This window comes from Rhizophagus irregularis, chromosome 11 (assembly GCF_026210795.1).
Source record: "Rhizophagus irregularis chromosome 11, complete sequence".
NCBI lineage: Eukaryota > Fungi > Glomeromycota > Glomeromycetes > Glomerales > Glomeraceae > Rhizophagus > Rhizophagus irregularis.
In genome coordinates, this window is record NC_089439.1 from 2,512,074 (window position 1) to 2,539,033 (window position 26,960).

The following is a 26,960-nucleotide window of genomic DNA, read 5'->3' on the forward strand; positions in this document are numbered from 1 at the left end:
ACCATACGTTCGAATTAATATTTGACCGCTGTTCCCTCTATTATTGATCACGCATACATGTTTCGATCACCGAAAAATATCTGAAAGTGCTAAAAGCATATCCAAAGGAATACCCTCCAGGTATTCTGTTATTGATCAATGTCATACTTCATAGCCAAATAACAGAATCCACAGATATCATTTCGCTTCACGAGTTCGTGGGTTCTGCATTAGCATTAATATTTGTCCACTGTTTTTACATTCGAACATGCTTTAATTGAACATGCATGTCCACTATTTTTTTAATCGAGCACGCCTGTCCTTCCTTTATTATCGAACCATTATTTTTGTTGTCAATTTCTAACTTGCAATACTATATATAGTGTCAATAAAGGATAGACATCAGCCTTTGAAGTATTATTTATTGTTTCCTCTTTGGAGCAGTGATGGAAAATGACCAGGTCATTTTGTTTTTTTTTAAATGACATAGGTCACTACGCATGTGACCTATGGTCATTGATCATTACGGTCATATCAGAAATAACCAAGTGACGTGACCATCATGACCATAAGTCACCTTGGTCATGTCACAATTGACGTGACCCCTTGTTTGATTAACCAATAAAATTCTAATTGATAATCTTTTTTTGTAAATCAACTAACCGAAAAAATTTTTACTCAACATCAACCCAAATAAATAATGCCTCCGGAACCACATAATTTTCGTCCGTACTTTACACTTGTTAAAAATACAATAAATAAAGGAAATGCGTTTGCAGTATGCAATAGTTGTATTAATAATTGTGATGGGGGTTAGAAGAAGCTAAATTAAGACCAGAATGTTATACATCAAATAAAGCAAGATTATGTCGTGCACACTTGGCTAAATGTGAAAATTTTAAGAAAACCTTTTCTGAAGAAGAAGTAAAGGAAATCCTTAAATTGCCAGTACCTGAAGACAAAGTTAATGATATTATAGAAGTTGATGATGATGATGAATCTATTCAAAATTTAGCAAAACGAAGGAGACTTTCTACATCAACAGTATCAAGTTTTAACTCAATTGGCAGCCAACAAAAATCATTAACATCATATTATCGTCGCCAAATGTCAACAAATGATGTACCTAGATTTGAACAACTATTCATTAGAATGACAGTATCTAATGGTCTTCCTTTCTCTTTTGTAGAGAATGAAGAAACTAAAGCATTATTTGAATTTATTGCTCCTGGACTTGTTCTTCCTAATCGTAAAGCAATTGGTGGCAGAATCTTAAAAGATGCAGCTAAATCTCTTCAACATAATATTGTAAAAATCGCAGCAAATGATAAAGATGGTGTTACGGCAGCCTTTGATGGTTGGACGAATGTAAAAATGGAGCAATTATGGGGTGTAGTATTTATTACATCAAAAGGACAACCTTTGGTTTGGGGAGCACATGAAATAAGTGCTGAGCGATCTCGTACAACTGATGTTATCCAACATATAGAAGAAATGATGGAAGACGCAAAAAACAAAAATGTTTGTATAAAAGCATTTGTCTCAGATTCAGCAGGCAAATATGCAGCAGCAAGGTAAATTTAATAAACCTAATTTTAATTCATTATTATAATACTTATTAATTTATTAATGGAAAAATAATTTAACTTTATTTTTTCTAGACGGCAAATGAGAAGAAAATATCCAAGTAAAATTTTTTTACCATGCATGGCACATCAAATGAATCTTGTTTTTGGCGACATTTTCAAAGAGAAAGAATTATATCAAAGAATATTAAAGGAAGCAGTCCGATTAGTTACTTATTTTAATAAATCAGTGTATTTTACTGGAAATCTTCGTGATGAACAAATGAGAATTTATAATAAACACATATGTTTAGCATCTCCAGGAGATACTCGATGGAACAGTTATTACTTTTGTTTTTATTCTATTTTAAAAACTCAAGCAGCATTAAAGGTAAATATTATTAGTTTAATAAATATTTTATATCAATAAAAATATAATATTTAAATTTTTTTTATTAAAGTTTATTTCAGCAAAATTCAATCCACATCGGGCTAATGTAACACGTCAAATGGAATACCTTCAGCATCTGCAGATAAATCTTCAAGCCAAAATGGCGACCGAAAACTTCCTGATGACATTGCTGATACTATAAATGATTCAGAATTTTGGTCGACCCTTTTTTTACTACAACATATGCTTTATCCACTATGTGGCTTTTTAAATAAATTGCAGAAGGATACTGCACGATTGTTTGAAGTAACACATTGTTTTGCAAATACTATTAAGATTTTTGAAAATCACCAAGATACTGATTTTGGTTCACGAATGGTTGAAAGAATCGAAAAACGTTGGAAGGAGTGGGAGCAGCCGCTCCTTATTCTTTCTATTGTTCTTCACCCCCAATACAAATTAGAAAATTTTCAAGTTACAAATAATAATTTAACATGGACTCATATTGAAAAATGGTTAAAATACTATTATCAAGCTTTTTTTAATTCCCGTCCTTCATCAATTGTAGCTGAAATGATTTTATATAAACATGGTGAAGATCCTTATGACCTTGAAACATTTTCACAATTTAAAGGTAATTTGGTAAATTATTGGGATTCTACAGCTGGTATTGGACCAGAATTAGCGAAAGTTGCGATACACATACATGGTGTCTGTATTAACTCAGCATCCGTTGAAAGATTGTGGAGCAGTATGGGTTTTCTTCACACGAATAGGCGAAATAAATTAAAGGTATGTTTTATATCAATATTTATTTTATTTATTACACAAAAATTTAATTCATATTATTTAATATTTTAGAGCAAAAAAGTATTAGCTATGAGTCAGATTCGAAGTGATATACTTTATCATCGTCAAAAAAAAAATGCAAAAGAATTAGATACTAAAGTTCAGCGTTTACATATAGCAACACCAATTATTGAAGATGATAATATAAATAATCCTGAATTTAATAACTTAACTGATGATGATTTGTTGGTTAGTGACGATGATAATGGTGAAAATGAAAGTAATAATTTGACTTTAAATGACTCTTCCGAACCTCATACTGAAGAACAAGAACAAGGATGGAATATATTTGTTAAAGAGTGGATTGAAGCTATTAAACGTGAAAATACATTTGATCATTCTGAAGATGAAATACTTTTAGATGGTGAAATGGATAATGACTTTAATTTTGGAGGAAGAACAATTCATCCTGCAGACGATCTGACAGCAAAATGGCCGTTACGATCTTTGTTCATTTCTAATTTAGGATTTCCTGCTTATTTACAGGGAAATCAGATTTATTCAGCACTTTAAAAATGAATTCATATGTTTTAATCTTTATAGTATTTGTTGTAAAAATTTATGATATATTAAATAATAAATAAATTTTGAAATTTTATAACGGTAAAATTAAATCATGTTAAATCACGTGATCATATATCGTTATGACCAAGTCACATAAATTCTTCAAAGCTAAAATGACCATATGACTAATGACTTAGTCACTAAGTCATTTAGGTCACATCCGGTCATGTGCCAACACTGCTTTGGAGAATATGTTGCCCAGCAACTATCAGTGCCAGAAAAATACAAATGGATTTGTCAACTACATTTTAACAATTTGTACTTTTAGAGTTTCAAACTAACCTTTCTTTCATAAACTCAAACAGGATATCACTAATATATGAAGGTCGTCTAAATATATATTTGTAACGAACGATTTTTTTTTTGTTAAATTTAATTGGCTAATTAAGGACGATCATCACGTGAAAATTTAACATGTGAATTTGTGTTACATCATCATAATTGGTCGACTACCATTTAATACCAAGATGCAATATTTTTTTAATATTATCTGATACTTCTTTAGCAAAATTCATGATGTCAAGAAAGAAAACGGCTTTGTCTATACTGTAAGTGATAAAAAAATGAATGCAAAAAATAAAAGAAATCAAAATAATTAATTACGTGTTATTAGAAAATATGAATGTTCCGGTTTCACAACGACGCTATTGCAGCAGTTAACACGATGTTTGACTAATCCCTTTCTGTTTCAGATCATACCAGAATAATGCTATTAATAAAAACTCAACTGAAGGACATACGACAATCAAATATCTCCTTTCTGAGGAGATCAAGAAAATTCCGGGATGGAGTCCAAATAAATATCCTGGGAAAATTCTAAATAAAAATGTATATGCATATGTGAAAAGGCGCCACAAATACATAGTCAACACAAATTTTTTGGAAAAGGGCAAAGAAATAACTGCGAAGAAAACCATTAGAGAGTATCTCTATCAATATCTAAAGACCAGAGATTCAAACTTCAAACCTACAACAGACAAAGCCGAAATGACGTATGTTTGCATTAGTAAAATTCCCAAATTATTAACCTTGTAAATGATTTGTCTATTATTTTCTGGCAGGGCCGACGAACTAAGTGAAGAACTTGGTGCACTTTTAGCGATTGCCGACAGTGAAGTTGACAATTCAATACTTTCAAAAGCCAGAAACGATCCAAACATTATTGGTATGTTATGGCTAATTTAAGCATTACATATTATAAAAAAATTCATTAAAAATAATATAAAATGTTAATAGCACCAATAGTTGGTAATCGTAAGGTCTCTCCCGTTTGTGATGATAATACTTTTATAAAAATGGCTAAAGTGGGACGAGACCTTCGTAAAGAATTTGGAAAAAAGGTTCCATTGTCCGTTACATACCCTGGAATAGTCGATGGAAAAGAATACATTATTGCTTCGGTAAATTTGACAGAAGGGACGCCAGTTCATAACATTCCAGCAGAGTATAAGGGTTTTCCTTTGTTGGTCGATTACGGGCTTTTAAACCATCATGCGATAACCGCCAATTTCAGAAGACTCTCAAGCCTGGAATCAGTATAGGTGACGCCGAAATTGATAATGCTTGCACATTATGTGCATTATTTAGGGTAAAAAATCAAGATAAAGATGAATATCTTCTTACTGTAAAGCACGGAGTCGGTGATGTTGATGACTCAGTAATTCAGCCAGGAAAGGTAGATAATGTATGCAGTTAATGGAAATTATGAATCGTGATACCACTAAGCCAACCTTGTTACTTTTTAGGGCACTCTTGATGATCATTGTGCTCGTGTTAAATATTCGGACTTGAATATTGATGATTCAGAAATGCTCGTAGATTACGCCTTTTGTATGATTGACGAGTATTGCGATTCAACTTCTAACAAAGCGTGTGGAACTGAAGTGGTTATTAACAGTGTAGAGTCTATTTTGGATCATAAAAGTGAAGATCAATTTATATATGTCTATAAGGTCGGCAGAGAGTCAGGACATACCAAAGGACGAATGATCCCTGTTTTAGAACCTGTGGTCATAACTGAATTGTTTGAAAAAGCTAAAAGAGCTAATGGTTTGTTGGTTTACGGTATTGATGGTAAATTTGGTAAGTCATTATTTATTAAATTCCTTTTCTGACATTTTTTTAATAAAATTAATTTCTGTGTACAGGGGATCGTGGAGATTCGGGTGCCCAGTCTACGATGAAACTGGTGCCTTATGGGAATTTACGAGGCTATCCATAAAAAATACAGTGACATATCTATTGTCATCCCTATTGGCACTATCTTAGAAAGTGTTTACATAAAGGAACAACTGGAATTCAAGCTTATTAAATAATGATGTTAGAGGATTTATTCATAATAACCAACGTTATAGGTGAGAGTCGGATGTTTTACTTTGACATGATAATGTATAATATGGAAACTAACTGTTTATCCCAATCTGATAATAGTCATTATAATTTACATCTACTGGAAGATTATCGTTAAATTATGTATCAACAAACCGAAGTACTTGTGATTTTTTATAAGAAATGATCAATATTAATTGGGTAGCATCAAAGGATGATAATTTGCTGTTTGCATTCTAAATGATTTTGTTCACTACAAAAGTAATAAATACAATTTTTCATTTTGCAATATGTTTCTTGTGAATTTGTGATCAAGTATCATTTCATTTCATGTGTCCCGTGGGTTCTGCATCAGAAATAATATTTGTCTACATTTTACATTCGGGCCTCTTTAATCGAACACTGCATGTCCACTATTTTCTTTTTAATCAAACACGCCTGTCCTTCCTTTTTGACCACTAAATAACTATATCTGTTATCGAACCACTATTTGTATTAACAAGTGCCTATTTCTAGCTCACAATTTAGTAGCATTCCATCTCTCGGTTTTTTGTGAATAGTAGTTTGAGCGGAATCCAGTTTCACTGAAACAAGTGTCAATAAAGGTAACTTTAATTCAGATATTATATATACAGTATAATTTACATGATTGTATAGTTATGCAGTAACTTACCCGCAAAAATCACTATATGTTATTAATTCTTTACCCCATCTAATTCTTTTTTTAGAGTTTAGATAGGTTTCGTCGATTGGTTTATTGATAAATGAATGGATGACAAAGGCTGTTTTAAAAAAACCATCGTTAATATAGTAAATGAATGATGGTACTGTAAAGAGATAAGAGAAAAAAACCTTACTATAATATTAAACATTTATAGTTTAAAGACAGTAAGACGGCTGTAATTCATTATTAAATTTGTTGAAGTGGTGATCTCTATCAACACCAGGACTGATAAATGGTAATCCTTAGTGTACTCTTCATATTATCATTTCAGTTTAAGAAATCAACTTCTTTAAGCTGATTTTCATCATCATCACAATAATCATAATCATTGTCATCATCACCATCACCATCATCATATAACTTTCTTCGTCACATATATTTTTATAATTATTACATGACCCACTTGATTACCAAACGCTGTTAATAATTAATTTCACATCTAACAAAGGGTCAATTGAGCCAATCATCATAAGATCATTACGCCAATGCGCATCTACTAATCATTCATCTATTAATCTTCCTTTAACAGAATTGGAAGGAATTATGTTGAGCATAAATCAAATTAAATACATTAAGAACAATAATAATTCTAAAAATTAATCTTTCCTCTCCCTTTCACTCCCGATAAATAAAAGTTTGATCAAATCTATAAAGTCTATAGCATTAAAGTTGTAGTTTTAATTAATATGTCTCGTAAATAAGATTTCTTTAGAGAAATTGAAAGATTAATTTAAGAGAATTAGGGTAGAAGGAGAATAGCATAATGGTAAGAGGATTTAGATATCATCAAAACCTAACGCACCCTCATAGACGTTGAAGATATATTCAATCGCGACTGGTAAATCTCCAAGGCGCCAACGCTTTAATATCAATCAATGTACCCTAGGATTCAAATTTTTTTTTAATACTTTAAACACGAATGCAAAAGAAAATAAATTTTCTTAACTTACATAAACTCCCACAATTGCGTAATGAAATGTTGGACCGATACGGTCACATTTTCAAAATAATAAATTATCACTCGTCATTCCCAAGTAAACGTCCGAAGCTCAAGTATAAATTCATTAAATGAATTAAGCGCCATAATGTCGTTAATATTATCACACATTTGACGTCCAAATTTACATCATCCCTCCGTGGTGAACATCACCAAATGAAGTGTATCAAGGAGAAATATGCATTAAAATTGAATTATTCACTTTCCAATTATTTTTACGAGTAAATTGCGAGTATTCCATTATTATAACTATGATAAGTATATTGATTTAAAGTATGTCTGTAAATTGATGCTACTAAAAGTAAAATTTCTGCGACCTGAAAATGATATAGTTAAAAAAAAGTAAGTTTGAGTAATTAATTAAATACAATATTCCGACATTCATATTCCCTTGTACTTACCTCAACAAATAGTTTCCTGTTTTTGCGTCATTTACTCTTTTTAAATGACGATAAACGTCACGCGTTTTATAAATTATTTGCAGTGGAAGAACTTTTAGAAAATGAATGATGAATTTCACTAATTATAAATAAGTCACATGGAATTCTGTTCGACAAATAGTCCTATAGCCCTTGTAGGCTTGTACCACCATATTCATGTTACCTTATTACAGTATTAGAAGATCTCACCGATTAAACTTTTTTATTTTATGGTTTAATTGTATTTTCAAAGTTGAAAATTAAATTTATTGATTAATTTATATATAAGCTTTATAAGCCCGATTTATAAGCGATTTAACACGTCTGAGTAAAAAATATTCTTTTCTCATTAATATTCTTAAAGATCATCAACAAAAATATAGACTTATTCATATGACCAATAAAACCTTTTAATGCTTTATTCAAAGGAAACATACTAAGAAATGATAAATATGCCTGACCAAATATTAAAAAGAAATTTTTATTAAAATTTTATAAACAAATGACTAGAAAATTTCTTTGGTGAGATTTCCAAAATAGCGAAATTTTATAATTTAAAAAAAAAAAAATTGTGGATTTTTAAGATCTCGGTTTATAAACGAATTTAAAAAATAATTTAAAAAATAACTTTCGATATAAACATAATAAGATAAATTTTATTTTACGATAATTCTCGTCATATTCTACTTAAATAATGTGTCTCATAAACTTGGGATTATTACAAACTGCGGGAAAAAAAATATATAATTTTGTGTAACAATTTAAACCAACCTATTAGAAATATATGTTAATTATAAAACGATTGTATTGGAAAAAAAAGCGTATAATTTTTCCGTTGGCTTACTTAGATTAGGGATTGGAATCGATTAATCGAAAATCGACAAAACATAGTAAAATCGATTCTCGAGAATCGATTCTCAGCAATTTTTTACATGTAAGTTAACCTGACTCCAAAGTAATTTTTCATGCCGGCCAAGTGCTGATTATTTTTGCTGAAATTAGAAACTGATTCAAAGCCAGGTTGGTCGTCTATAAGAAAAATCTTGAAAAGATTCGATTTTCGATTCCAACCCCTAACTTAGATAACGTATATTGTATTATTTCCATAAAATGATAATAAGTTTCTAGGCGCCTTGCCCACTCCTCATCCCGGAGATGGCGCTCGAGAAAGTTCCGTTTTTTAATCTTTTGAAATTTTTGAATAAATAGAATGTTCGAATCTACTACATATCAGTAATCATTTTGTGGATTTAAGATAAGATTCATTCATTTGATTTATTTGATTTTATTTCTGTAACAACAAATTCTTCGATGAATTAACAATTTATTGTTTCGAATAAAGTTTAATTGTAGCACAAAGTATTAATAATATACGCCATCATATATATACATTCTGGAGTACAAGCTTGAAAATAGTACCTGTCGCTTTGAAGACTACCAAAAATACAGATGTTCCGAGAACATTAACTTTGTTTAGTCCCTTTTCAAACCCTTTATCTATATTAAAACATTTTAACTTAGATTAGTCCGCGGCCTCCGCTAATTTCTTTACCAATCAAAAACTCGTCGAATGGTCAAAACTCTTAATGATTGGATGGAAAAAAAAACCACGATAGTGGCTTTACTATCCAGCTAATCGTTTATTCTCACAGTAATTCCTTTTTATCGTATAAAATTATTATAAGTTAATCTTATATTTTTTCCTTTGCTATAATTACAAGATAAGAAAATTATCGCTGTTGAATAATGATTTTAATGAATTATTGACGGAAACAACTTATGTTTATTAATTGAACCTTTTCGTATAGATGTACGCAAGTTGTATCTTACAACACATAAACTATGAATGAAAAAATAGCTGACTACATTATCAGATAAACGACACACATTGAGCTAGTAATAAAGTACATGATTTATAAAACAAAAATTTTAAATAAACTCATCTATAATTATTTTCTTTTGTAATATTATAAGCGTCCTATAAAAAGGTTTTAATCATGCATTAGTCTCAAGATTTTATAATAATTCCTTTGTTTAGATTCTTTGGATCCAAGAATGCATATTTTCTAATTTTCTGAATATTTTGCTTCTGCAAATATAATCATCTTGATTACAATTAACATTGTAAATATATTTAATTGTAATTTTGCTAATTTTTTTGTTTTAAGAAAATTGGACCACAGTCACTAATAAATTTTGGTATCGATTTTAAAGAATTAAGCTTAATAACGTTAACCAGTTTGGAAAGTTGAAATTCCATAATTATCAGAATTTGGATTATATATTTAATTACTACAACTACAATGCAGTTGTGACTACGAGTACATGATATCACGTACTCCCGCGTAGTCATAGATATCACGTAGTCATAGACTCATGTAAGCACAATACTGCAAAGCGACTACATTATACAGTACAAACAGTAAATTTTACAATTACATAAATTTATTTTTACCTACAAAAAATGTCACGAAAAATCACGGGACTGTTTTGTCACATGCGCCACGCCCTTCCTTGTTTCCATTTTTCATAAGTATCTGAGGGACTTTTTTTTGAGGTGTGAAATACTATTTGTCACGCATTATTTATCACATAGTTTAATTTCTTAATCTCTTAATGCCGGCCGTTTCGTGACATTTTTGTAGGGTACGCTGGGGGTAATCTATGATTACGTAACTACGTAAGTACGTGATAGGTTTTTTATTTTTGCGCTCACGTACTCATGTAGTCGTAAAAAAAAATATGATTACGTAGTTAGGTAGTACGTAATGGTAAAGTAGTTACATGTACTCGTAATCGGAAGCACGTGGTAGTTGTAGTAAAAAGCTAATAACCGCAGAATTTGAATAGCCATTTGAAATGATAAGTGTATAAAATGTAAAATTAGGTAAATTATCCTGATGTTCTTTTTTTTTAAATAATAAGAAAGGATATACAGTATGTTCCGATTTTTTTATTTTCCATTATCATTAAAAAAATGATGTCCGAATTATTTTAAATCATCTGATCAATCAAGATTGATACTTTTGTAATTCTTGATTGTTTTCTTATTCGTCTTATGATTTGGAAGATGCAGAATGTGACTATTTTATGAGATTGTATTCACAGTAGCTTCAAAATTGTCGATTTTTTGTCATGAACGGATGCCAAATTTACAATAACATGAGGGCCTGCCCTTATTTTTATATAACAAAACGTTACCAAAAACAACTATTAATACAAAAATAATAAAATTGCGAAATTTGTCGCAGCTACATGATGCGTATATCAGTACAAATATCTATTTTAAAGATTACAATAATATGAACTGTATATAAATCATTGAATTTCTAATTATCATTATTTAGTTCTTATTTATTTTTATCTCATTGTACATTTGTACTACTTTCTTCATTTGTTGTAGAGGTTTCATTGGAAGACTGTTTGGATTTAAACCACTCTTCAACCTTTTGAGTGGGAACTTCATAAAGAATAGTTGGAGGAAAGCAACCCCTGAAAATAGACAAATTAATATGTTTGCATAATTCATAGAAGGCATTTTGTTTCTTACAAAAAATGTAGGTAAATTAAATCTTACTTATCATCGCGACCAAAATGAGCAATAAGAAAACTTAAGAAAAACTTTTCTTGTGGAAATGACACTGCAAGTTCAAGGAATACGAGCACCCGCGCTCGAATTACGGTCCATTCAGTATACGCACGTTCACGTGTTTCTTCATAGATATTATTTACAAACGCAACTGCAAAGAAAAAAGTGTAAGAAAGAATATACCAAAGTAAAAAAGAATATTTGCATATACATACTAAACAAGTTCATGATTATAATAGATGTAAAAAATGTGAATAAAATATTGGTTAAAATCATATAGGGACTCTTTATCCATGGATCCAGATAATCGAAGCCGGCATTTATAAATCCTATCCAAATATTGTAAATTGAAATACCATAGCCGTCAAATGTATTCTCTTTAGGTGAATTTTTCTCATCATCGAATTCAGGTGGACTCATTGAAGTAGCGACAAGCATAGAATGGGCAATACCGAATATAAATATGCACAATAAAAAAACTAGCCACAAGGTCCTTCTGCAAATATGCATAATAACTACATATAGTAGCAAATAGTTAATAGATTTGTCGAACCTGTAAGTGGATATTGTTCAAGATACTTACTAATGATAAAAACTCCAATTTTCTTGAATAAACATAAAAGTCCAATAAAACAAATCCATAATAAAAAGATCGAAACAGCTTGAAATTGTACACGTATGTTAGAGCCATAATCCAGAAACTTCAATTCCATAAATCCGGTAATAACAATAACAATTGCTGACGCGATTAAAACGTAGGTTGAGGGGGCAGTAAAAATTTTTTTACCAAAGCCATTTTTTACAACTATAATCGTATGTCGAATTAATAATAGTATTGCCATTGCTACTAAGATCAAACATACAATCATTATTAGTCTACCCCCAGTGCTGTTAATCGTTTCATTAAGTGTAGTGATGTCAATATTGCTAATTGATTTATTAATCTCTGTAACATAATTACTGTTAATTTCCGCAATTGTCGCGTCATTAATTGCCAGATTAATTATCGTTTGATTAATTTCTTCGCTAGTAATTACCTCGATCGCTGCATTATTAATTGCTAAGGTAATAATATGTAGTTTATCTCTGTTCACTTCAATTGATGCTTTGCTAATCGCTGCAGTAATCACTCCAATATTACTTTTAACAGTCTCAGCAATTGTTACATTATTGATCATGGAATTTGTTTCACTACCAATTGTTGCAGTAATTACTGTAATGTAACTTTTAGTCGCTTCAATAGTAATTTTATTAGTATAATTTTTAATTGCGTCAACAATTGCCTTGTCTTTATTAAAATCTAAAGTAATTGATGTAACGAAAAGCAAGAAAAAAGCGAGATAGATAAGAAGCACTATGATGAAGATTATCCGTCCATGGATATGCCACTTAAACTTGACGATGGCATGGAAAAATGGAGACTCAAATATCTTGGAGGAAGCATGTTTTTCATCAAGTAACTCATCGCTATTGGACATGACAAGCTTAACAAAGGGACTTGCGCCACGAGGAAACAAGATATTATTATCTTTATAATTAGGGAAGGTACATAGACCGGGTAATGGTACATAACACAACGTGACTTGATGTCGAGGTACCTTTTCAATTCTTGTTTATAATATAATCGTAATTAGTGTATAGACTATGAACAATATCTGATATAAGGAAATGAAAAAACAAACCTGTCAAATATGGATGAATGTAACGGCCTTACTTTGTGCCTGGGAAATCTATAACCCCAAAGTTCTTCACGAATTGAAAGGTAACTTTCCTTTTTTTGAATTTTATTACTGCCTTCTTCTTGATACCATTCTTCTGGAACCTTAGTGTAGGTGAGCTCTGTCACAAGTTCGTCTATCAAATTTTTATAAGAATTTTCAACAAGAATTGGAAGTAAATGAGAAATGACAAGCATGTATTTGTATTCTTTTTTTTTATTCTTATTTATACAATGATTAATAAGTTTCCGAATTGAATCATCATTTTTCCACTTAACAGTTGACTCATTATAAATTTCCGGGAAAATGAATTTGAATTGCTGGCTTTCATTTTCAGTAATAATTTTAATTTCTTCCAAGTCAGCTTGCATTTTTCCTTTAACATGCATTTTTCCTTTTATATACTCCATTAATGAGTCAATATCTTCTATATCATCTATCTTGTCCTTTTCATCATAAAGTATCTTTAAATCCTTTAAATCCTTTATAAAATCCTTTATAAACTGTTCATCTGGGTCACCTAATTTATCGAAATAATCATAACTATATTTCATATTCATCGTAGAAAAATTTTATTAATTGCATTAACCGCGAAAGGACGATATATTGTCTGACACAAAATTGTCCCGAACGCAACTCGGCTAGCTGATAAAGCAAGGTATTTTTTTTTTTTGACACGGAACTAACCAATTTTGTCATTCAGTTTTTTTATATGATATACCAAATAAATGAAATAACCTGTTTAATTACTTGTTACCGTGACCTGACTTATGGTTTTTACTATTCACCCTACCATTTCTAGTATATAAATTTAAATAGAATCTTATTTTTAGGAAATTTATTTTTGAATATCATTGTCCTTAGAGAAATTGGCATAATTAATTTGTACTATCCAGAAATTCTGTAATACAATTGTGATACTTACTTAAGAGTAGAGAAATCGACATAATTAATTCTTATTATAGTAAAATGCCCAAAAAATACAAATTTCAGGGGTCTGGGTCGTAAGCCAAGACTGACGGGTCATATGACGGACACGTTTGACCAGAAAAAAAGGTGAAATCATTTTATTATTTAGAAAAAAAAAATCATTATGTTAACTTGCCTAATTTTTTCATTTTATGCATTTATTATTTCAAACTAACCAAATTTTGATAATTATGGAATTTCAAAAAAAACCTTCCAACATACTAGTAAGATAAGTAAGTTTAATTCTTTAAAAATTAACACCAAAATTCATTAGTATGTATTCTACAAGAGAAAACAAATGTAGTCCAATTTTAAAAACCAATGAAATTAAAATTAAATATATTAATATTAATTGTGATCAAAGTGATTGCATATTGCATTTGTAAAAGCAAAAGATCCAATAATACTATGCATTTTTGGATCAATTAAGGTATTTTATTTAATCAGAAATTATTATTTTAGAATTTTTCAAATTTTTTTTTCCATGAATGTTTATTTTATTACACAATTCAAAAAAATAAGATTATGATGTTTAATGAAATTGTAATCACATGAATTGTAAGATATAAAATTTATTATCAAATATGAAATTTATGAAATACGTATAATTTGACGTTAAATTATTGCTTATTCATTTTTATTTACTTAATACAATATTTTAGATATAAGTAATCATCATCATTCATAGGATCTTCCGCGTGGCAGATTTTAATATCAGAAATTTTTATTGTCTAAAAATTCACATTTATCTGATATTTTAAAAGTAGTCAAACATTCACTGTTTTGCTTTCATTAAAAGAAATATTAAAATTTATATTGTTTCAATATATCTGATATTGTAATTTTATAAAATTAAAAAAAATGTTTATAAAGCAAGGTAATAATAACCATATAGTTGGTATACCTCTGACCATCAAGACATTACTCACATCCGGACTGCAATCTAGTTTTGTGATCACCTGATTACGTGCACGCGATACAAAAAAAAAATGTGAATTTATTCATTACATTCTTTAGAGGTATAATTGGATCTTCGCATAAAAAATGCACTTGAAAGTGCAAAACTATTACAACCCGATTACAGACAATAACAATATGTCTTGTTCTAAAGTTCATTCAAAATAATAATATCTTATCGCTTTATTTTTTTTTAAAAAAGAAAAAAATGATGTGGTTCGTAATATTATTGGGGATTTTGCTTAATGATGAGCTAAAAAGAAAACAGAAGGAGATATGGAGAAAATTAAAGAAAAAATTTAGTACATCGTTTGAAAAATTAATTTATTATTCGATTATCGAAACTTCATCAAAAAACATTTAACCAACCAGTTCGTTAGAATTCCGTTGGACAGAGACGCAATAAAATTTGCATCAATTAGTACTTTTATTAACAAATTGTACGTGCAATCAATTAGTTCTACTACAATAGTATTTTTACATTTCTAATTCAATGTTTGTTCTTTTTTACGATACAAAAAGAAACGATAACATTTGGGATGATGATCAATTCGAAAGAAAGATAGTACAATATCAGAATCTACGTTTATCTGCCAATATATTGTCCACATTATTGATTATTTGCGATGCGAAATAAAAAATGTTCATCTTGCTTGCTTGGTAAATAATTTTTATCACTTTTTTTAACCCCTACTGTAATGGTCCTTTGAGATACCGCTGACAATATGACACCATGCATATGAGCCAGGTGCATAATATTCATATAACGAACTCACTCAGAGGAATATATTCCGTACTTTTATGGAAAAATATATTCTCTCAATACTTCATTTTTCATTTTTTATCAAAAACTTCAAATTAATACGAACTCAGAGAAATTAAACTCGTACTTTACGGAAAAATATATTCAATATGAAATTTTTCCTTTTTACGAACTCTCTCTTCGATAAGTAACTCGTCAGATGAAACTAATAAACCAAGAATATCTTTTACCAGATAGATTCTTAGGTCTTCTTTTGTTTTTCGATATTAGAAAAAAATACATTTTATTTTTTTATGGAAAAATATATTTAATATGAAATTTTTCTTTTTTATTTTTTTTATTTCCAGGAAAGACTCATGACAATTCTTTCTTGGTTGGCAATGAAAAAACACAAAGCAATACAAAACAATACTCAAACTCAACATTTAAGGTCGATGCTACAAAGGTTGAAAATAAAGATATAATCTCAAATTTTCTAAAGAATGTAATACGGTGTGGATTGTATTTACGAATTAAGATTTATGGTAGACCTATATTAAGGTAAGCATGCGCTCCCTGCTTGCATAGTTTTAATGATACAGGCTTACAGATAAAAAAAGTTGAAAGGGAGTATATATGAGAAACTGGCTTTCCCGGAGGAGGGTTAGCCTAGTATGTTTATTTTGAAAAAATGAAAAATGAATTTCTCTGAGTGAGTGAGTGAGTTATATAAATATGTTTATTTGAAGTATTGAGAAATTTGAGGGAGTTTAGGGTATATTTATACTTTTTTAAAAAACCTTTTACACAGTAGACGATATGGGAACTACGATGCAAAAATTTACAAGATCAAGATTTATATTGACTCATAAAATCTTGAATCTTGATAAAAAAAAATGTAAAAAAAAAATGTAAAAAGAAAGTGATTTATCACATCGATCGATTCCTAAACTCTTTTTAACTACCAAACTACCATCAATTAAAAAAATTTTTATAAATTGCGTAATATCACTACAGAATCTAAAATATCATCTCGTTAATCAATTACAAGATTTGTTATTTTTTTTACCTTTTAGTTATAATATTACAAGATCCTACTTCTGATAGAGTTTATAGTAAATGTAAGATAAAATTATAATTATGTAAAAATCTTAAAAAAAGTAAATAAAAATGTAAAAAAATGTAAAAAAAAAGTTTAATATCGAAAGTCCTATTTAGGGGTATCGATCGTGAGTCACATTTATCACATCGATCGATTCTAATTTTCTAATGTATTTTTTTTTTTTTTAACGGTCAACTATAAGGAAAATTACAAAAAAGGAAAAGATCTACATTATATAACATTTAGTAAAGAACACGATCGAACTAATACTATAATATTATTAGGGACTTAAGATTTTATGCTAATTTTCTAATGTATTTAGATCTAATGACATGAATCTTTTTAACTACCAAACTACCATCAAATTAATAAAACTTTTTTATTTACATTGTAACGAAAAAAGATAAGATTAAAAAAATGCGATATACAGTATAAATTACTGTATTACGTAAAGTTATGAGTTTTTATAAAAAAAACAATATAGCAAACCAGTATTATGCAACAAACTCCTGAACTCCTGTAATAAAAACACGTCTACTGTAGATAGTAATTTTGTAAGTTAAAACAATTTCAATAATGTTATTGTTAGTTTTTGTTTTATTACTGTAACTCGTTAGTTAAGTACAGAAATGCATTTGCCATTACGATAATTAATAGTTTTAAAGGTTGGGCCGCATGATTTAAGTGACCCGTGACCCGCATCGACCCAACCCGTCGAGTCGAGTCATACCTTTAACCTGAATATTTTATACTTTTAAATTTTATATTAACAGTTAAATGCAATATGACCCGGGTTATTCGAGTCAAACTATCGCGGGTCAAGTTCGAGTATATTTAAGCTAACCAACTATAGAAATTTACAGGCACACCATTTTTTTTACTATGAGAAATGATTTACATCATGATTACATCATTTACGCCAATTTCAACTATTACTCGTATAAAAAAAATGTTTTTTCCCATAAATAATGACAAAAATTACTCGGATTATAAATACGGAATGGGCGACCTTCACCAAAGACTCACTGAACTTAGAAGATGCCTTGATGACGGATTAATAAATCAGAATGGATACGATTCAGCTCGTGATGAAGTAATAAATTTCTGGATAAGTGAGTTAAGAAAAAACTTTACTTTTACTACAAGAAAAATTTTTAAGTTATCTTAAATATCACTTAACCAATAGCGAATCCAACAGTACCAGAAAGGTCATTCTGGCAAAAATTGTACGACAAGGCAGTAGACCTCAAAAATTGGTTCATGGAAGATATAATTAGACCAATTATCGAACGTATTAACCGTTTCCGTATCGGTAGTTAAGAATGATATATTTTCAGCGAGACAACTCGTATATTTAACGTACGTTTAAAAAACATATTGCAGATTTCAGTTGTCGGTTTACTTGAAATCCAAAAGTAATTTTAATAATTTTAAACCTCTTTTGTTAAAAGTTTTCTTTTCAATCATTTACCGGCGTGTCCATAATGACTGAAAGACGTTGCATTTGTTGTTGTGATGTTCGTTATCAAAATGTAATAATATCTCTGCGGTTAATCTTAGAGAAGAAAGTTTATTGTGACATACGGTAGTAAATAAAAAAATAAATTTCAATTAAAAAGCCAAGCGCGTTTAAATAGGGTTTACGAATTGTTTGAATTTCAATACAATACAAGAAAATCCGTTACCTTGAATCTTTAATAAGAGATATACATCCACGTACACATATATAAACATCAAAACGCCAGACTAATTTAAATTTCAACTAAACCTAAGTCCGATTTAAAAAACTATCATATATATGATTACTAAAATACATCATATGGCTCAATGCTAAAAAGAACAAAACAATTTATTGGTTAAAATGTTAAACAAACATATAAATAGGATCAATAATTAAAAACATTTGCCTCTAAAACATTTGCCCTTTCTCAAATTACGTACGATTTTACCCACACTTAAGATTTTCAGTGAATTGACAAAATGATAATTATCTGTATTGTGTTCCAGAGTTTCTTCACAGGTCTTATGTGCGATATATGATATTTCTGACCTTGAAACTCCCTGGGTACTTTAGTGGCCTCCTATCTTTAATTGTGATAAATTTTTGTACTGGTGAGAAAAATTAAGTGAACTACTTTTTCATCCCCAAGAACCTAATCTCCAAAGACGTGAACCAAAGCCTGCTTAAAAAAACTTGGATTATAGTGTTTTTCTTCTATTTTCTCTTACTGGTAAGGCGTTAGGTTTTTCCTCCTACAGTGATAGTTGAACGATGCTTTACTTCCGAAGATTAATATCAATTCGTGATATGCCTCAGAAAGCTGTCAACTACTGATAAGAAATTGAGTTATATATGAAGAATTAAACCTGATACTTTTCTCTTTGCCGTTATTATCATCCGGAGTTCCTTGATTTAATTTCACGCTAGGCGTTAATTGGAGAATTAATTATTTATAAAAAAAGCAGCATCAACTCAACAAATTATCCGAAGTATATAATAATTCTGATTTGGTAATAAATGAATCTAAAATAATATCAAAAAAGAAAATTTATTAATAATGTACAGACTAAGTGACGGGACAAACAGAGTTCAGCTTTATATATTCTCAAGTAAAAAATGTATATTTTGTAATATTTTAAGATGGGCAAAAGAATCTTGATATGATTAAAAGATTTCTGCAAACAGCATATCAAATCAAATAGAAAACTTTACATTAAATATTTTTACTAACTAGACACAAGTAGTATTTTTTTTAAAAAAAACTGTATTACAGTATTATTTATTGTATATATATATATATATTTTGCTTTACAAAAAAGTCACAGCTATTTTATTAATGTACTATAGATCTTTTACTAAAAATGCTGAAGGTGTGCGCTTTAAAGCAATAGATAAAATTATAAAATTTATTACTTATCAACTCGGGATCTACCGATTATCGGGAAAAATACCTATAAAATCAAAGAGCACCGATGTATGAGTAACACGTAACGATCAATAAGTAAAAAGGTAACAGTAGTCGTCATTAAGATTCAAGAAAACGAATAGGAATTAAGAAATTTAACGTGCACCCTTATTAGGAACCGCACTTAACATACTTCCTCCAACCTCCATTAAGTATGCGTGTGATGATCCTTGTCTTGGTCCTGCCATATAAGAGAAGATTTAGCGGCATCCCTCATTATAATTTAACCGTTAAATTGTGATGATTCGGCGCATGTGTTATCAGTAAGGAACAGGTCTCTTACCTCATTCTTTAAGTCTTCTTTTGAAAATGGTTGAATAGTAGCAGGATAAGGTCCCACACAATAAACGTGGTACTTTGATTTTATTAAAAAAAAAAAAATTTATTTTTAAATTTTTGTCGCTACAATATCTTTTATTTCAAGATGAAATTTTCTTAACCATGATTTTCAGGCATAGAATGAAATTATCTATTTATTAGTAAGGACACGTTATAAACGTATAACTGGTTAATATTAAATGTTTTATGTTAATGAAATTATGAAATTGTAAGAAAGTAGACAAGCATTATATCATGAAAGGTGGCGGTGGCTCAATTATCATATGGTGATTATGGTCTAAATAAACGTAACGCGATTTTTACTGCGCCTTTTATAAATTTGTTTTTTATATGGTGGGAGTATAAAATGGCGTAAGTTTACCACAAAAGAATGACTTATTTAACATTAAAATTCCGATGATATTGTATAAATATAAAGATCCGATATAGTAAAGTAAAAATAAAATATTTTACATACAATACGTGAAAATCTAACATAAGATGACGTAATAGGCGCAAAAAAGATGAAGAATAAAAAGGTGAGAAACATTAGACTAGACTAACCTACTCAAGTGAAATCATCGAACAAGTGGATGCAATGATAAGGGGAGTTACGGCAACTCTATTGAGCTGGCAGGTCTATAAATCTATGATGGATACTGCCTCACGTCTATTTTAATGATGTCTAGGAGAGAAGTTGGTGGTGTGAAGCAATGACCTATTGCTGTGTCTTTGTCAGATCACTTGATGAATCATGAGACTACTAGGTGCCGCACTTTTGGGGAGACTGTGAAGCTCCTATGTTACTCTCACTTAGCTGGCTAACTCTATTTACTTTTTTTTAGTCTAATTAAAAAAAAAATGAACATTGCACCAATTCGGGATGAGCAGAAGGAAATGAGAAACTCTACAACAAAGAAACTGACGCTAAAGTTAACGTGGCATGTTATATCATTAATCATAACGTGTCACGATGCTTAAGTGCGTCACGTTATTGTTTCTGACTTTAGAACTGTGGGTATAAATAAGTTCAAATTGTAAATGATTTAGAAAATTTTATGTCTTAAAATTTTAATCCAAAGATAAATAAAGTAACTTGATAATTTATTAAAATATTTAGATAGTCAATTTTGGTTATCCTCATTTTTCACACCCAGCCCGCTAAAAATTAAAAAAACTTTCCCATTGGGAAGAAAAACTGATTATTAAATATTATAAGTTCATGCAAATTTTACATAATTGTTATCTATGTATTAGCATAATAATAAAATTATTGGATAGTAACGGAAGTTTATTATAAAAATTTCATGAACGGTCCCGTCAAGCCGATAATATTGTTTAATAAATATACATTGAAAATTTTAGAATTATGGGATTTCAAAACAAATGAAAGATTTTTTAAAAAATCTAACGTAGTTCTTTGTGGTTATTGTTGGTTATTGTTACCAGCTAATTTAGGAATACAGTGACTTGTATCACAAAAAAAAAATGAATCAATTTTTTCTTCTAGAACAGTTCTGTAGATGTAGATGGATTTTAAAAGCATAAGTGATTTTTTTTTTTCATAAAAAATCTTTAACTTAAAAAAAAACCAATTTGTACTAAAATTTTAACCTATAAATTATTTAAAGTGGCATTACATTTAGCATTATCAAATGTTGGGAGTCAAATGTTCAACATCAAATCTTAAGAATTAAGAAATTTCCCGATTATAAGTGAGAAGAAAATAGGTCATTAAGCTTTCTAGGACGTCAAAAATGATTGATTACCAAAATCATTCTGGTTATTGTTTCCGATTTTTAGAAAATTGCGAATTTGAGTCAAGAGATCATTTAAAGGTAAAAATGTTTTTTATTAAGGTTAATTTTATTTCTTCTGTATTAGGCCAAGTAAATAAAATTATTCGTTTCTCATAACCGGGCGGGTCATGTAAATGTTAAAAAAAGATAAAAAAATTTATTTTATTTAGTCATGTGATTTTAGTTTTGACCAATCATAATCATAAAAAAATAATTTTTTTTTCCACCAACAAAAAATTTATTAAATCAACCAATCAACTTCTAGGAATCGGCTAAATTTTTATTGAAAAATAAATTTTTTTCCGGGCGGCCGGGTCAAATTTAGCAATTTTTTTTCATGAGAAACGAATAATTTTATTTCTTTGCCTAATACGAATATAAAAAGAGTTTAGAAGGAAATAAGTTAAATTACAACAGAAAAATTTATAATATCGGTATTCGTTAATTATTTCCGCTTGATGATCTTTCAATTCAGTATTTCAGTTTAACTTTATTATTTATATTAACTCTGCCAGATTGGCTCTTTTAATAAAGACTTTGTCGATTACTGTATCTTAGTATATCGAATAATAATGTATGAACAGAGATGTAGACTCGTATCATTGACCTAAAAATTATAATATCAATAATTTACATCAAAGATTATTTAAATTAAATGGCGCGTTGAAATTTTCATTGTTTAATTTAGAGTTTTAAATCAAATAAACGCTTCCATAAAATTCATTTTATTATTAATTCAATAATATAAATCATATAATAACTCATTAATATATTATCATACTGTTTGTTGAACCATCTGTGTACAGACTAGAGCTCCGCAACCTGACCTGACAGATCGGGTGACCCGACGGGTTGACCCGAAATATTCAGGTCAGGTCATCAAATTCATGACCTGACACGGGTCGGGTCAGTGCTAGTCGGTACCCGACCTGACCCGTTGACCCAACATATATTTGGGTCAAATAAATTAAAAACACCGAAACTAATAGTTCCGGCGTTTTTACATGTAAAATCAAAATGAAAAACGCCGAAACTAATGATTCCGGCGTTTTTACATATAAAATTGAAAAAAAAAATGCCGGAACTAATAGTTTCGGCGTTTTTACATGTAAAATAAAAATGAAAAACGCTGGAACTAATGATTCCGGCGTTTTTACATGTAAAATTGAAAAAAAAATGCCGAAACTATCAGTTTCGGCGTTTTTACATGTAAAATTGAAAAAAAAACGCCGAAACTAATAGTTTCGGCATTTTTACATGTAAAATAAAAATGAAAAATGCTGGAACTAATGATTCCGGCATTTTTACATGTAAAATTGAAAAAAAAATGCCGAAACTATCAGTTTCGGCGTTTTTACATGTAAAATTGAAAAAAAAACGCCGAAACTAATAGTTTCGGCGTTTTTACATGTAAAATCAAAATGAAAAACGCCGGAACTAATGATTCCGGCGTTTTTACATGTAAAATCAAAAAAAAATGCCGAAACTATCAGTTTCGGCGTTTTTACATGTAAAATCAATATGAAAAATGCTGGAACTAATGATTCCGGCGTTTTTACATGTAAAATTGAAAAAAAACGCCGAAACTAATAGTTTCGGCGTTTTTACATGTAAAATCAAAATGAAAAACGCCGGAACTAATGATTCCGGCGTTTTTACATGTAAAATTGAAAAAAAATGCCGAAACTATCAGTTTCGGCGTTTTTACATGTAAAATCAAAATGAAAAACGCTGGAACTAATGATTCCGGCGTTTTTGCATCTAAGATCGAAAAAAAAATGCCGAAACAAATAGTTTCGGCGTTTTTATATATAAAAACAAAAGTAAAATGCCGGGACCCGACGTTTTTTCAATAAAAATTAAAAAATCTTTTTTTTTTTAATTAAAAATGTCGAACCTGACGTTTTTTGTATAATTAATAAAAAAAAATGTTACAAAACGTTTTTTTAATTGAAATATTTAATAATAAAACTTTGGGTAACCTGAGTTACCCGAAGTGACCCGAATACTTTCGGGTCAAATGGGTCAGGTCGGGTCAGAACGGTTTACCCGACCCGACCTGACCTGAAAAAAAATTTCGGTTCGGGTTAACCAGGTAACCTGACCTGACCCGACCCGTGCGGAGCTCTAGTACAGACAGGTTTTTTCGAAAAATATATATTTGTACTAGCTAACACTAGATTCTTTTAATAGTCCACGTTCAGGGTAGGGATTGGAATCGATTCCCATTATTAGAATCGATTCTAAAATCGATTAATCGCGATTAATCGTTTCGCAAATACCGATTTTTTTTTATACTATTTATTTATAATAGGTGTGTTTAAACACATATCACGTGATTACAAAATTACAGTGATCGACGAACAATTTTCCTTTTTTGGAAATTTGTACAACCTTGTGCGATAGCAACTTGAATTTTATTGGGAGATAAAATTTCCTTTTTAGGAAGTTTGTGTTCCGTCACGTGATTCGCGGGCGGAATTATGAATTTGGCCAAAATTAACTATTATGAACAAATAATAATTTACGGTCAAATTAACGAAACTGCGCCACAATAAGTAGATTCGATTTTTATTCGAGATTCGATTTAAAATCGATTCTTATCGATTTTCGATAGTTTCGATTTTAATCGAATCTTTTCCGATCCCTAGTTCAGGGCAACGCGAATAAAAGATGTACGAACAAGTTGATCCTCACCGTGAACTAATACATACAAGTTAAGAATCCATACTCTTCATAAAAAAATCTTATGAACATTCGTATCGCATCAGCATTCATAATATTCCTCATGGCTTTGATCTTTCTTTAAATATTTGCGAGGGTATTAGACCAAAAATTATAGAAGGAACTATGTCTGAATACGTTGAACTAATGTACCCTCCTCTTCTTAGTGGGGAATGAAGCGCCCAAAGGAGATCCTCCTGTCATAATATAACCAAAGATCATACGACAAATTCTCGTGTAAATCATGTGGATTATGTGACATAAAAGAATAAAGTGAATAAGGGGATAATGAAAAAAAAAGAATTATTTACGATTTGTCGAGAAATCCTTAGTCAATAATATAAAGTAAAAGAGTAAAAAAGCATTCGCGAAATTTATAATTATATTGATGAATGATACAACTTTTGCGGACATATCTAATTCCATAACTTTTCAACCAAATTTGAAGGATAATAGTGTTTTTTACAAACTTGTATTGTACGACTGATTGAAAATTGCAAATAAAAAACTTTATATTTTTCATTTAAAATGATGAGAAATCATTGAAAAGACTTCAAAACAAAAAATATCAAAAGTTTAAATAAGCTTACATAATCTTTTACGTAAGATATTTCGGAACCTTTTTTTACCATAACTAGATGCTATAATATTCTAAATTTTATTAAATGTATTTATTTCATCCCTTAAATGGAAAAAAATAAAGTATATTCAATGAATAATTTATTCTACTAAATTAAGGTATTTTTTAAATGATCAATAGCAAATGCAGATCTGGGGACCTTAACCGTATCTGTATTAATAAATGCGAAGACTGAAAATCACGGAGCTCATTAATTATTTACTTTAAATTACTTCTAATAAAGGAATATTTTATTATTTTATTTTTTTTTGATATTCAGACTAGCATTATTAGACTTTGCACTGTAACAGGTCTTATTTAAATCGTGTGTTGGACTCGGTCCTATCCTATTTTATAAGGACCCGATTCGAGAACCATTCTAGAACCGATCTAGCACTTTGTCCTACAGTATTTTGAAATCCAATAATAATGAAACGCTATTGTATCACATCCAATAATAATGATACGCTCTTGTGTCACGTGACGATAAAGCATAAAACATAAACATTTATAAATAAATAAATAAGGCTAATTACATTTATAATACATACATTGCATACATGAAATTAAGCAACGCGTTTGAAACTTGTTATTCTGGGTTAGAGATTCTGAGAAACAGGAAATTAAAGTTTTGTCACGCATAAAATTTTATATTATATGGATTTTTCAAATGGATTTTATTACTTATCTTATTACTTTTTGATATGAAATAAGATTAAACCTTAAAAAACTTACAATGAATCTTATTATATAATATACTATTGTTATATACAAGAAAATAATAAATAAAATTAAGGAAAAAACGAATGTACCGAAGATCCAGAGGGTAAAATTAAAGATTCAGGATTACTGTCATTATGAAAGTTTGTCCCGTTAAATAAATCATTTGCGAAAAGATTATCTGTAATTTGCGGTGTAGTTATTCGAGCAATTCGATCAATAGTATTGGAATTAATAATTTGCGAATTACGATTTTGATTTTGATTTTGATTTACAAATCGTGATGTACGGAGTGCTCTTCGACTATAATTTCTTTGTATTTGCTCATTTCTTGGAGACATTGAAATAAAAATGAATTAAATGTAGATGGAAAATTCAATTATACAGTTTATCTTACTTTATCGTGTTTAATTAAATTAATACAATTAATGCGAATTTCTAAGATGAAACAAGGAATTTACCAAGGATTTTCTGAGCTTTTTATAAAAATTCTTATTAAAAGATGTTAAAAAATTTTTAAACTTGTTACACAAATTTTCACATTGTTTATAAAAGAAGTAAAAAGAAGCTAACCAATGATGGTTGTTTTTATAATGTGCTTGATTATTCTAACTTTAACGAGTTTTAAATGAGACATGTGTTCAAACAATTCGAAGCAGTCCAATTGTAAATGGTACTTTTATAAATCACTTTGTTTCCTCCGATTTCTAAATTCACCAAAGAAATCGTTCATTCGTTATTAACGATTTAAGAACGTAGATATTCGTGTCGATCAGAGAGACAGAATATATAAACGAGTTTTTAAACGAGACACGTGTCCAAACAATCCGAAGCAGTCCAATGTAAATTGTACTTTTATAAATCAATTTCTTTCCTCCGATTTATAAATTTACCAAAGAAATCGTTCATTCGTTATTGATT

The 26,960-nt window shown here is 29.5% G+C and overlaps 3 protein-coding genes across 4 annotated transcripts; 2 read left to right on the forward strand and 1 right to left on the reverse strand.

Annotated features, from left to right (window-relative positions):
- Positions 1–3,864: 3,864 nt before the first annotated feature.
- OCT59_003042 (uncharacterized protein) lies at positions 3,865–5,569 on the forward strand (the record flags this gene model as incomplete). The annotated part of the gene is made up of 7 exons (XM_066145357.1): positions 3,865–3,896; positions 4,041–4,340; positions 4,410–4,513; positions 4,585–4,748; positions 4,862–5,023; positions 5,094–5,430; positions 5,496–5,569. The coding sequence occupies 7 exons, from the start codon at positions 3,865–3,867 to the stop codon at positions 5,567–5,569; spliced, it is 1,173 nt and encodes a 390-aa protein (XP_065996087.1).
- A 12,273-nt stretch (positions 5,570–17,842) lies between these two features.
- On the forward strand, positions 17,843–18,823 carry OCT59_003043 (uncharacterized protein; the record flags this gene model as incomplete). 2 transcript variants are annotated; one of them, XM_066145358.1, is made up of 3 exons in its annotated part: positions 17,843–18,005; positions 18,092–18,252; positions 18,345–18,521. In XM_066145358.1, 2 exons carry the CDS (start codon positions 17,843–17,845, stop codon positions 18,211–18,213), a joined length of 285 nt encoding a protein of 94 aa, XP_065996088.1. In that variant the 3' UTR covers positions 18,214–18,252; positions 18,345–18,521. The 2 variants fall into 2 exon arrangements, with proteins under 2 accessions (XP_065996088.1, XP_025182904.2); XM_025315393.2 differs by having other exon boundaries at positions 17,843–18,252; positions 18,345–18,823.
- Positions 18,824–26,110: 7,287 nt separating this feature from the next.
- Positions 26,111–26,380, reverse strand: OCT59_003044 (uncharacterized protein; the record flags this gene model as incomplete). Its single annotated transcript, XM_066145359.1, has 1 exon — positions 26,111–26,380. The coding sequence occupies one exon, from the start codon at positions 26,378–26,380 to the stop codon at positions 26,111–26,113; it is 270 nt and encodes an 89-aa protein (XP_065996089.1).
- Positions 26,381–26,960: the final 580 nt, after the last annotated feature.